This window comes from Apostichopus japonicus, chromosome 5, assembly GCF_037975245.1.
Source record: "Apostichopus japonicus isolate 1M-3 chromosome 5, ASM3797524v1, whole genome shotgun sequence".
Taxonomy (NCBI): Eukaryota; Metazoa; Echinodermata; class Holothuroidea; order Aspidochirotida; family Stichopodidae; genus Apostichopus; species Apostichopus japonicus.
The window spans coordinates 5205700-5219915 of NC_092565.1; the positions used below are offsets into that span (position 1 = coordinate 5205700).

At 39.3% G+C, this 14216-nt stretch overlaps 1 protein-coding gene across 6 annotated transcripts in view; it reads left to right on the forward strand.

Annotated features, from left to right (window-relative positions):
• The window catches only part of LOC139967396 (gamma-adducin-like), a 72954-nt gene that overhangs the window by 44394 nt on the left and 14344 nt on the right, over nt 1–14216 (forward strand). For all 6 annotated transcript variants that reach the window (XM_071971136.1, XM_071971141.1, XM_071971140.1 and 3 more), the window contains 2 exons: nt 9998–10228; nt 11922–12164. In XM_071971136.1, coding sequence (XP_071827237.1) covers nt 9998–10228; nt 11922–12164 — 474 coding nt within the window. The remainder of the gene's footprint in view (nt 1–9997; nt 10229–11921; nt 12165–14216) is intronic.

Consider the following 14216-nt stretch of genomic DNA (forward strand, 5'->3'; position numbering starts at 1 on the left):
TGAGTCATTGTCAAGTTAGCCTTAAAGGAGCATTCCAGAGTTTTAATTTAGCTGTATGTCATGAAAACCACAGTACTTTATATAGAAAACATTGCTATAATGCAGCGCAAATTGTTCATTTTTATCTTTTACCTTATAATGACTATTACCTTATTATGGAGACTATTGTTCCTAATTTGTTATTCTTGAATATATATAGTTACATTTGTGACTTGGTTAGAATAATGCAATGTTTTAATTTAATCCAAACTACAGCTTTCATTGTTATTTGTTAGTGTGAGGGATTAATCTCCAGTTTTGGTTATATTTCTGTGATGTGTTATTCTTTAAGTCAGATATTTATATATGCATCTGTTCATGATGTTGTTTATCATGGTAACCCGGTTTTGTGTCGTTATTCCTACTGCCTTGTACGTAGTTAATGTTGATGCTGGCAATCCTAGGAGCCTCTCTCTCCTCCAGGGTACAGCTGTCTCCATTTTTGGTCTGGTCAATTACCCACTACAGCAGCGGGCGAGCAAACAGTGCTGAATTTCTTATTAACAGCATATCTCCCATACTTACAGTGCCATCAGCATATTAAACCGCAGAAACTGCTAAAATCGCCGAAAGATGCACCCAAAATCTCTAGGATGTCTAAGAAGAAAAGTTAATTAGTCTACTTTTAGGAATTCTAGGATGAATTCATCGACGACGTCGTCAATGGTAAAGTGCATTCCAGATGAGAGTGAGCTTGTCTTACTCTGGGAGCACTATTGTACTGTACCTACCCGTTGACGTCACTGCACACTCCAGGATAGGTTTATATCAGGAGTCAGGATTTTCAGTCCCAAGTCCCAATGACATGGCACGCCTGTTTTTGGTGACTTGCTGTAGGCTGGCAAGTAACCTATAGATGCAGTCTCAGTTGGCGTGTGTGTGTGAATGTGTCGCCCTAGCTTGTAAACACGACATCACAAGATGGGTTACCTCTACAGTTCCCATATTTGGCATGTGGCTTCCCAATAATTAGTACAAGAAAAAAATTGTTTTGGGGGGAGGTCAAAGGTCATTTGGGGTCAGCAGGAGGGCAAAATGTAAAATTGCCAAATGCTGCATCTCCAAAAGCTGAACGACAAAGGAGCTCATATGCATGGTTTGATTGCCTTATTTTTTGGTAGTGTAAAGATTATATTCAATTTGGTGTAGGTCAAAGGTCATTTAAAGTCATCAGAGGTCAAACCCTGAAAACCAATATCTCACGATAGGAAACTTTGCCTCTCACCATATAACTGTACAAAAAACTGTAAGAAGTCATTGCTAATTTCAGCTAACCAAGAGGTCAAAGATTATCTGCAAAGCACCATTTAAAAATGATTCCTTTTGACCATTATATACAGGCAGTAAGCTGAAGTCAGTTGATCAAGTTTGACCACTTGACCTTAACAACAGGTCAACCATTAACTGATCATCTATAGATGTAGTGACAGAAATTGTTACAATATTTTCTAACTGGTAGGAATTGAATGTGCAGACTTCTCTGTGTCTGGCAAATTTGACAAAACTGCTGTGATCTTTAGTAAGTAAACTGGTTCCTTTAGAGCAATTGGGTCACTGATAATGATCTTGTTGACTGTCTTGTGTTTATAATCCTTCACCTAAAGATGATTTAGAAGAAGTTTTGAAGAAGAGTTAGTCACCAAGTAGCAGTTCCCTGCTAAAACATTCTGCAAGATACATATATAGATATATTATATATCTATAGAATATACCAGAATAAGTCAACTATTTGAAAGCTTGTTCTGCATATCCTGTCGAGGCAAGTAACCCCTGGGGGAGGGGTCTTCACTCTGGTTAGTATTATTGTTATGTTCTGGATACATCAAAAGTAACAAACAAGTTGATGTCGATTGGTTTAATACTAATTCAAGAGTAGTTTCGGTGAGACAAGACAGACATCTCAAAATCATTTGCAATGTTTGATACACCTGTCATAATTTAGGTAGATGTAGTTAACTGACTGGAATGTCATCCCCTTCCTTTAGAAACTGACAGTTTTCTGTAGTCAGAGAAATTGATATGATTGAACTGGAGAGTTTATCCTTTTTCGTTGTTGATACATCCTCAGCATCACACACATAGTAGGCCTGATAGAAGTTTAGAACCAGCTTTGATAATATATTCGGTGCTACAATCTCAGGAGTGTACAGGGTTATTGGAGAAAGCTTTATTAAGCTAAGAAAACTTGCAATCAACTGATAACCGATTAACCACTAAAACTTATTTAAAGATAGGAATTGTATTAGTTTAATTTTTTCATTTTAGATCTCACTTTTACAAATTTTTACCATCTGAAATAAACGCTTTCAGACATGTTTTGAGAGTCCAGGATATACAATGAACAGCAAAACAGCGAAGTTTTAACAGCGAGCACCTTTGAAATGAAATGATCGGTGCACATACTAATTACCAGATCATCAGATGGGTTCAATTCAAGGTCTCCAGTTTATTTTTCCCCGTGGAGCTGTCATCTGGCATGGAAGCCGTTAGGCCGGAGGGAGGAAACTATCATGTATCGGCTTCAGTTACCGCTGCCTGTCACAGCGCTCTTCCTCTACGTTAAATCTTCGTTATGAATCCCATCAGTTTCAAAGATGTTACTGAATGTGAAACATTTATACTGCAAAGTGAAAGACTAAAAGTACAGTACACTAATAATTACAAATAATTATTGAAACTGTCAGAATCTGGGATTAAAGTTGCTTGAGAAACATGAAAATTTATTAAAGTTATTCTGGTAGGCCTGTATGCGCTCTGAGGGATCCCTTTGTAGGCATTGGATTGGGTACATCTTTTCACGTCCGTTTCATGGCATGCACCTTTTCCCCCTCCCCTCCCCTTCCTTTTGCACTCCAACCTCATGAACAGGGGGCATACTTACTCTTATTTCTGGAAAGGTCATCAATAGGATACCCAATACTGTGTTGTTCAAGTATAGTATTCCCCATTCTGTTGATTCATCTCTCAGATGTATTCTACTCATGGTTTAACAATGTTAAAAGCAAAATAATTGAAGTTTAGTAAACATTCCTATTAAGGTCCTTTGTGTGAATTCAAAAGTGCCTGCATCCTTAAATCTTAAGATCAAAACTTAGAATCTACTCAATTCTGCACATGGCAATTTGGCTGCAGTCATGCATGCAGATGGTTTTGATATATTGTACCATATTAAATAGGGGGTGGGATGGGGGGAGGTAGGGCGCGTCCCCATATTTGCTGGCTCTCCAAAGAGTCATTTGTTGTCATTTGCTATTGGTGTAGTGTCATTATGTAGTGTCATTATGTAGTGTCATTATGTACAGGGTACTATATGTATACAGTAGCCCAACCTAGCTTTGCCTTTGCTTGAATACTTATATTGCATTGCTTGTGCTCCCATGTAGTAATTATGCAAACACATTCAGGTGATGAGCTGTACTTATACATAATTAGAGATTGATTGTTATTACATCATAGGTCATGGATTGATCTGCAGAGTATCATAAACATACTAATATATAAGTGCAGTTTTAAGGACTGCAGATATGGAAAACGAATCTAACTGACCGGGGTAGTGACAGGTTGTCTGTGTGATGACATATTGTAGAAAACCAGGCTACTCTAATGGTATAATGTTTCCATTGTAAATTTGTGATTGGGAAGCAATCTAAAACTAGTTTGTGTACATCTAATGAAACACACAGGTCTAATCTACTAGTGAACCATAAATCCAGCTCTTTTTCTTTGAAAAAGGGTGACAGTATTTAAACTTCTTCATAAATCATGTTTCCATGGTTACCCAGTTGACATGTTTGTTTCTTCAAGCTTTCTCAGAAGTTTTGATACTTTGTTCAGCTAACCTACTAGAGCATCATAGGTTTGCACATAGATGTGATTTAATGCAATAAATGATAGTTTATGTAACATTGCTATAGAAACATAATATCTTCAAATTATGATAGCTATAGGGCAAAGGTTATGTTTTGTTAGGTGGTCGAGATCTGGTCCATCCTGTTGTTTCTTAGGATTCTTCTTTAGGTCTGCTGTAGACTTTGATTATTTTGATTTGCGAAAAGTTGTCAATCATAAATCATGTTTCCATGGTTACCCATTGACATTTGTATTTTTTTGCCATCTTGCACAGAAGTTTTGATCCCCTTGTTCAGCTAACCGCCCAGAACATCATAAGTTTGCATGGATGTGATTTAATGCAATAATTAGTTTATGTAACATTGCTAATAGATACATTATATTTTCAAATTATTATAGCTATTGGGCAAAAGGTTATCTGTTCAGTTCTGGTCCAACATGATGGTTTTTCTCCAGATTCTTCAGGTCTGCTGTAGTCTTTGATTATTTTGATTTTTGAAAAGATAAATAGCTCTGCAGTTTGTGATGTGAAAAGATGTTCTAAATTACTATGCAATTGGGTCAGTTGACTTATATTCTTTCATATATTTTGGATGAATGAAGTAGGCATTTTGGTTAAAAATAAATCTTTGGAGCAAATTTAAAAAACTATTTTTTAAGAAAAGTAGATAAGGATTATCCAAAAAAGTAGTGCTTAAAATCTCATCCTAAAAGATTATACTTAAACAAGATTGACTTTATTTTTATTTTTTGGGAAGTAATTTGTTTTGTATTTAAAAAAAAAATTGTTTCTTCTTCTTCTTTATCCAACTTTAATAATAATTTATTTACTTTTGCACAAGAATTTGAGGCTCTATAGCAAGTGTACATGTATGGTTAACATTGTCTTGCTGGAACCTTTCACATATCCTGTACTGCAGCAACAGTTCATTGATTTACTGTTTTAGCTAAACTCTCTGTGTTTTATGTTTCAAATGAGAACTCTTGCCACAGGATTAACTATAAATAAGTCTGGGAATCTGTCAAGAGAGAAATGATCCAAAAGCGACATTATTGGCGAGTTTCCTTAAGAAAAACACCTCAATTTACTTGGATCAATACAAACAGAATCTTCTCTGAAGCTTTGTAGATTTGTGCAAGGTCGATCAAAGCCACGCCTGAAAAACGGTGAATAATCACTGATTCGTCTGTCTCTGCAGCTGCACGATCGCAGCACTGGAGTGGAGACTACATCGACATCTCCACTCGATCAACGAAGCCCGCCTCATCTTCGGCGTTGTTTGCATGGGAGGAGAATATTAATGAACTCGAGAGATTGTCTGAAACCAAGACAGTGCAAGTGGCCAACTCTACATATGTATAATATACATATATATGCATATAATATATATTCAGTATGTTACATCGTCATGAATTTTGTTGTAGTCTGCAGTCGTTGCGTACGTTTTCGATAGGGTAGTGTGTAATACAGTATATATGTATACGTACAGTGGTTCACTCCTGTCCTTACGCAAGTCATTATGTGTGCCCGGACTCTGGAGAAATGGGTTTAATTGCATTGTCGTCAAGCCGATGATGCTAAATTTATCAGAGTACATTTGGTATTATCGGTGATCTCAAAGCCATGGGTGTAGTGTCTGTTGTAGTGTGCCACCGCCGCCACACTTGTTGGATGTCTGTTTCTGGAATAGCTTTAGGGTAGGTAGCTCACTAAGGCTGATAAAAGGGTACAGTACATGTTGGTGGTGTCTGTAATGAAGCCAGAGAATAAAGTTATTGCAAAGAGTGTTGGTGGTATGTTAATGTATTTTTTTTGTTTTTTTGTAGAGAAAGCATGAGATTTATTTAGGTATGTTTTCTTTATTTTTTTCTTTAATATATTATTTATTGTTTATACACATGGAAGAATTTTAGTCTTCTTAAACTTCCTCAATTCATAAAGCCAAAAATGTTCATGTATGAGAAATATTCAAACTTTTTGTGCTTCCTGTATTGAGCTTTCAGAAGTTATGAAAACCCAGTTAGAAATTTAGGGACCTGCAGTTTTTGCTTTTCACTCTGTGTCTGTAAAAAACATATATATATATTTAGATTACAGGAGATTTTCAAAATAGATTTGTTTGTCCATGAGCTTTACTTGCCTTCCAATTTTACTTTGGTCTGTAGTATTAAAGATAGATCTATTATGTAAATATTCATAGACTTGTATCGTGGCAGGTTTCTTTTTGCCAGTATTATTACTTTCAGTGAATCGTAAAGCTTGACACTATTGGTGTTGCCCTTGTGCCTCAGTTTAATAATTAAATTAATTAGCCTTGATTATGCATTGCCAACCAGCATAGTTTGCCGATTACCAGGAATATTTAACAAGGTCACGCTGGACTGAAACAAATGGCTTTTTTTCCAATAATTATCAATCTAGTCATATCTAGATCTCTTTAGAGGAACTAATCACAATAATATTCATCACTATTTACTGCATAAATTAATTAATTGCTTATGTATCTTATCATGCTGCTTTAAAGTTAAGCAGTAGTTTGTGTTTGAATGTCAATTTCCAGCAGTCTTACCAACCCTAAGCAGGATTAGTCAAGATAAGATTTTAGATGATGTTATTAGAAATTATTTAAAAAATTATTAGAAAAAATCCTAGATTTTGTTTAGGTGTGAACCAACGATAAACACTCTGCAACCAAGATCCCTAACTAACCCCAGTCAGGACACAGCAAGGCACAACCATAACTCCAGCACAGTGTAGCTATCTCATCCAACCGAGATCCCTAACTAGCCCCAGCCAGGACAGGGTAAGGCACTACCATAACTCCAGTACAGTGTAGCTATCTCTGCCAACCAAGATCACTAACTAGCCCCAGTCAGAACACGGTACGGCACTACCATTACTCCAGCACAGTGTAGCTATCTCTGCCAACCGAGGTCCCTAACTAGCCCCAGCCAGGACAGGGTAAGGCACTACCATAACTCCAGTAAAGTGTAGCTATCTCTGCCAACCAAGATCCCTAACTAGTCCCAGCCAGGACACAGCAAGGCACTACCATAACTCCAGCACAGTGTCGCTATCTCATCCAACCGAGATCCCTAACTAGCCCCAGCCAGGACACAGCAAGGCACTACCATGACTCCAGCACAGTGTAGCTATCTCATCCAACCAAGGTCCCTAACTACCCCCAGTGAGGACACTGCAAGGCACTACCATAACTCCACCACAGTGTAGCTATCTCTGCCAACCAAGATCCCTAACTAGCCCCAGCCAGGACACAGCAAGGCACTACCATAACTCCAGCACTGTAGCTATCTCAATCCAACCGAGATCCCTAACTAGCCCCAGCCAGGACACTGCAAGGCACTACCATAACTCCAGCACAGTGTAGCTATGTCATCCAACCGAGATCCCTAACTAGCCCCAGCCAGGACACTGCAAGGCTCTACCATTACTCCAGCACAGTGTAGCTATCTTTGCCAACTGAGATCCCTAACTAGCCCCAGCCAGGACACAGCAAGGCACTACCATAACTCCAGCACAATGTAGCTATCTCATCCAACCGAGATCCCTAACTAGCCCCAGCCAGGACACTGCAAGGCTCTACCATAACTCCAGCACAGTGTAGCTACAGTATCTCTGCCAACGGAGATCAATAACTAACTAGCCCCAGTCAGGACACAGCAAGGCACTACCATAACTCCAGCACAGTGTAGCTATCTCTGCCGAATATGCAAACACGTTCTCTGCCGATTCGATTCCTTCCCCGTGCACGTATTTCTTGGTTAATAGTAAAATCTCCTCCTTCTTTACCTACTGTACACTGTAATCAAGAACGCTCCATCCTTCTGTTTATTGAATTGTTGTTTTTGTAATAAAAGCTCAGTCAAACTGTCTGTTTTCTCGTTTTTGATCGTGTTCAATCATAACAACAGCAAAGATTCATGTAGGAGAACTTTGGAAATGCCATTGCAACCCTCAGGGTTTTTTTTATATCCCGAGAGATCGGTGCAGTAATCTTTAATGAGAATGCATATTGTGTCCTAGCTGATTGCGGTAGAAAGTTCAGATTTTTCCCCCACGAAAATCATGCACACACACAACCACACAGACACACACGCACACATCGACTCGTATTCAAGTTTCTACGAGTCGAAAACCCAGTGTCACTCATTAAGTATCATATTATTAACTCGTTTCTCTGTGTATAAATGATTTATGTCCGGACGGCTAGTATGATATCGCTACATTGTGGATGTGTCATATTTAATTATAGTTGTATCTTCCTGCAAGCATCCAGATCAGATCAAAATGGAATACGAATTGTAATTCTTGAAGCGGCAGGGTTGAAGGATCTACTCGCACAGAGTAATACAGATTTTGTTTCTAATAAATCATCCCTTTACATCATAATATCTGCCTATGTCATATCACTAACCATAGCTCCTGTGTGTCATTTGTCAACTGTCTTATGTAGCATCATGTGATGGTAACATCTTGTATATGGGTTTATAATAATCTTAAACTGGCAAATACAGATGTATCTTTGAATTCTGGAACAGTGCCACGCCCATTTCCATGGAATGAAGCACATGTTTGTGTGCACAGTGCCTTATGGTTGAAACATGTTGAGTGCAAATGAAATTGTCTTGTGCATATATGTCCCTGTTGCACATTATACTGTCTGTAGGTAGCCCATCACACTGTAACCGATAAGCACACGGCATGTGCGACAGTAGCACACACATTCATATATATACATATATATATATGTAATAATGAGATGTGAGTTTTCTCCTGTTTGATTGATTATACTGTATGGAGATGTATTCATCAAAGGCATTAATACTCTGTTCATGTACATTACAGCCTTATTGTAGGCTTTATCTTGCAGAAGTATTTCTTACATTCTATACTGAAACTTGAATATCAGGCTCGTAGGAGGAGTAATCAAAAATTTTCCACAATTGCTAGGCTTCCTGTGTGAACGAAAAGTCCTCTTGTTATATCATAATAAGAAAATGTGTTATTGTGGAATAACTGCTTGAAAAGATGTGATGAGTTTGTTGCCGTGGAAACACAACACTGAATGGTTAGTATGGGATTTATTCCACAGGTTGTGTGAAGTTAAGCCTTTGATAACACTCGAGGTTCAAAGTTCACAAGATGAAAAATTTAAAATATGTCAGCCCTGGGAAACATGTCAAGGTACTTTAGGTGTTTTTAAACAGGATGTTATTACCCACTTTTTGCAAAGTCTTCCCAGTTAAATCCAGTTTGTATTCCTAACTGTGAACTAAAAAGGGTGGAGTTATCTACCTAAAGCGAGAAATGCATTCTAAAGGCCAGGTTCAGTGTTAAGCATTACATTGATGTCAAACCCTGGCACGTTAACATCAGACCCTGTGCTCCTGATCACTGAACAGGAAGAGGAGGGTCTTTTCACTTGGAGGAGAGGCACTAACACAATAAGCTGCGTAATATTATTATGATTATTTTTTTGAACACCGAGCCTGTGGTGTGATTCTGGTAGAAGTTACCCCAGGATAGACGAGGATCGAGTGGGGGGGGGGTGTTCATATGTCAGGGCCTGATCCACATTCACATCACTACATTTAAAGCTGAGCAAAGGTTCCAGCATGCTTTGCAGTCTCATGTTATGGGAGGCCTACAATGATAGCTGTGTTCTGCATGTACCTAACCTTGGCAAGAACTAGTAAAACACCATAGATTTTTCCATCTAGTGTTTGGCCCTCATAACTGAATAATAACCCTTTTGGTTCTTTTGAAGTTAAACCTTTTGTGTTGTGTTTAGTGGTGTTGTCCATTGAAGTGAGGATACGCAATGAAGCATAAGCTAATAAGGTATTGTAGGTGATCAATGGGGCAAGTTAAAAGGCTTTGATCTTGTAAAGAGTAGTATTATGTACCCCTTGTATAAACTCGACACTTAATCATCAATTGTAAATTTTTATCGTCTATATTCTCGTCCATCACGGTTCACGTTTTTAGACCTTTATGGAGGCAGTTGCCCTCGGTGATTACCAGCGTAGCGGCGGCGACAATACTTGGCATCGCTCTGACTTGATCTTTTTCATTCTCATTTTCCAGGCAAGAGTAAGCGCCGAACAAGATCACTTTCTTATAAATCCGTTTGGATTACTGTACAGTGAAATAACAGCGTCCTCGCTCATCAAGATAGACACGCTTGGGAATATCGTGCAACAAGGTACAACTACGTACGGCCCAAACCTGGCCGGCTTCACAATCCACTCTGCAATCCACAATTCCAGACCAGATACTAAATGCATTTTACACGTGCACACTTCGGCAGCCGCTGCTGTGAGTATCTACCTTTGTAACTACTTTCATGATTCTGAGAGCAGGTTCCTTTTTTCTTTACTTGGATTTTGATCATTTTTTTTATAAAGATCTTCAGCTCGACTTGTCGCGTTTCGAATAACTTTCAATTAGAAATTGAAGTGAGGTAAGAAAATTTGGCCAGTTAGTTTTCAGTAGAAATGATCAATGCATTTAGTTTGAACAAAGTGCAGTCCAGTTTTGATTAATACCTGGTTGGCTTTATAAATTTGCTGACCACAAAAAAACATGAAAAAAACTACCTTAAAAGCAATGATGTCATGGATTATGGAGGATTTTGAAATGTTCTTTGAATATTCAATATGTTTGCCTAGCATTACCCCTTCCTGCAGGCGCGGCGGAACGGAAAAATTATTGGGGGGGCTAAGATGTGGAGACTATCTAAGCGGAGCGCCACCATCGGTTGGCGCGGAGCGTACAAGAAAATTTTGGGTTTTTCAAACCCCCCAGATGGCCGGAAACGGCACTTCCCGAGTGTTTTATGCTGCGAATATCTAGCCCTAAAACATGGGTCTCAAGCCTGCAATTTCTCAGATTGCACGTAAAAACATTGTAATTTGTATATTCGATGGTGTTTTAAGAGAGTAGCTATTACTCGACGTGTACTCGCAAAGACGTTTTTGAGTGAAGTAAATTACTACTTGCAATTAAATGCAATAATTACAAGGGCGTCCGAAGCTATTTTTGATTGGTACGGCGGTTCAGAGTGTGGCCAACTATCAAAATTATCGGGGGACGTTTGGTAGGTCAAACTATACGCTACGCGCCACCATGGTTGGCGCGTAGCGTAATGGAGAAAATTTTGAAAATATGCCTCACAGATTGCAGGAAATGGCACTTCCCGAGCTTGAAAACAAGACCCCTGCCATGCCAGAGTAGTCACATTTAGCCTACTTGCCGTCATCATTATTGAAATTTATTGAAACATATACCTCCAATTTTTTTTTCTCCACTTTTTAGTCCTACTTTATTTTTTTTGCGTCGTGAATATTGGTCCGGCGTTCGCCGGACCTGCCCGTACCGGCTCCGACGCCCCTGAATAAAATAAATGTCATAAAAAAAACAGAAAGCATTTCTAAAGGTCAACAAATGGGTAATTCCAAAACCATGTGCAGTTGCCAACAAATTTCTATGACCTAGCACTGTCATCATGTCATGAATGCATGTACCCTATACAGTACAGGTGAAATGCTAATATTGTGTTTTTGTTCGTTTAATAATTGATTGCGTTTAAACATAAAGCCATGTTCCACGCCTTGCATGTACTCGTAGTGTAAACGCAAATGTTGATGAGTGTAGCGTTTAGCTTATTACCCTCTTATTTAAAACACTAATATTCGATGAGGCATGATACAGACAATCAATTATTATATTTAATTATTACACCTATATAGTATACGTGTGCATCGGACAGATCGACAAGAATGCATTGAAAAATGGGCAGATGCACGTTTCGGAGCCTTGGTAAATATTGGGGGGGCTTATCATGCATTTGCCCCCTCAACTTTTTCATTGGGGGGGCTGAGCCCCCCCAAGCCCCCCCGGTTCCGCTGCCACTGCCTTCCTGCAAGTTGGTGACCAAAGCGAATCGTTAAAAGCAAAGATGTCATAGATTGTGGAGGATTTTGAAATTTTTTACTTTAAATCGTGACAGGTCTCAACTATGAAGTGTGGCCTTTTGCCGATCAGTCAAGAAGCCTTGATTTGTGGCGAGGTCTCGTACTATGACTACACAGGGATCGTGGTCGAAGAGGAACAGAAAGATCAAATCATCAGGGCCCTCGGACCCAAAAACAAGATCCTATTCTTGCGTAACCATGGTATCGTCTGCTGTGGTGGGTCCATTGAGGAGGCGTACTTCCTAGCCCTCAACTGTGTAGCAGCATGCGAGATACAGGTAAAGAATAAGCTGGACTTGGTCCAACGTGGTCAGATAGCTTGTAAAACTTAGCAGTGTGTGAGGACCGAATGTTCTCTGGGTTATGTTACAGCTTGTTCATTCTCCTCCGTTCCAGAATATTTTGGAGACCTGTGAAAGTTACATTTTTCATTTTTAAAGCTGTTTCTTAAGGAGCTGGGAATGGGGTGAGGTGGGGGGGGGGAGTTGGAGGGAAAGGGACAAGATTAGTCAACTCCAAACACAAAGTAAATGGTATGGATTGAGTTAATCTTTGATATGGACCTCTTCACTGAGAATAGTCTTCTGAAATTTTCAGACTGTTTCAAAACAATGTAATTAATTTGGAAGATTTAGGGTCTTGGGAATGAATGTTTCTCCTAGCCTACACGGAACTTGATTTTGCCATTAGCATAGTCTGCTCGTCTATCAATATGTAGTCATTACACTCTCCTGAACTCTCCTCACCTCCAAGGATTCCGCTTCTGTGCAAACTTTTGTGTGCTTTCCCCCCGAGTCGAACTATGCTCTGAGTAACAGCAGAAAGCCACCTGCAATAGCAAAGCCTGCTCCATGAAAATGAAAAGAAAATAACAGCGGTTGAAAAAAGTACGTTTGGCTGGAATAATAGCCAGTCTTGATGCGACTTGCCGACTCCAAATCGGATTTATGGATTTGGATTAAGGCATAGTAGGGAGATGTTTGCTTTCTAACATGTATGTGCACTAATAATGTTGACATTCATCGATAAAGTTCCCATAATATTCTTTTTGATGTCTGACCCCAAGGGCAAGGTTACCCACCTGGAAGATGTGTTTCACTATTGACCTTGGAATCCAGGGGTCTTTTGGCTACTGTAAATCCTTAGAAAGCTACCAGTTGAAATTGTGGGAAAAGAATTCTCTTAGAGATCTTTTATGAAGTCATAATTGAGTTTTCTATTTGTCTGTCTTGAAGGTTCAGCAACACAGCTTACTAGTGGGTTGGGATTACAAGTGGTGGGGGAAGGGGGGGGTGTTGATGGGCAGGAATGGGAGTACTTGGTCCTCTCTTCTCCCTGCAGCATCAAGAGTTGGTTGTCTGGGTTTTGTCAACCTATAATTTTATCAATCGGTGTGTGTGGTTTTTTTTTGTCGAGTCTGGGTAACAAACAATGGTCGGTACAAAGCGGATTATCTGCTTTCTAATAAAGTTAATCTGATGACACTAACATCATGAAAGGAAAGCTGGGATTGCTCCCGAGGGTCTTAGTAAGTTTGATGAGCTCAGCTTGCGCCCGCAGGCGTCCACAGGATTCCCTATAAAATCGTTTGGAGAAGACGCCTAAACACAAACATCCGTTTTCCCCGATAGTGTTACGATGCTTCTATTGTCCCTCACTGCAGTATTACATAATGCATATATGCCTATTTGCTATCATGGTGCCTTGCAGAATCCAGGCATCGGTTATATCCACCATAGAGAAGTTGACATCTGTTTTGTCCCTTAAAGAGCAAATTATCAAATAGCCAAGTTTGGTCCAGTTTTGTTGACAGACAAAAAAAATTTTGGATTGGGAACAAATGAAGTATTATTGCCCAGACAGACAGTTGCTCAAATATTTGCCTATTCAAGGAGAAGTGCATTTCTGTGTTTGTTCTGTAATGGCAGTATTGAGCTCTTTTGTCCCTTGCCAGAGAGATGGAAGACAAAATGCTTCCAGAGGTTCACTTGCTAAAGATTCTAAGGTTTCTTAAGAAGGTTGAAAGTCCAACTGGATTTAAGCCAGAAAGGACTCTTAAGTGGGTCTTGTATTTTTGAAGTTGAATGCCAAACGGATGGTTTCTTCGGCAACCATGTATGATGTTATCTGAAATTGCTTGAGTTTCATTTCATTAGAGGGCATATATAAGAAGCTCCTTAGCAGTGTAAGGGACCAGCAGAGCAATGTCGCAACAAGGAATGGCAAAGGAGGAATAAGAGAGGTTATTAAGGTCGCTCGTAAGACCCGCATTCGATAATTTAACAACACACTGCATTCAAACATTTTACCGTTCTGTTATTCATTATTCG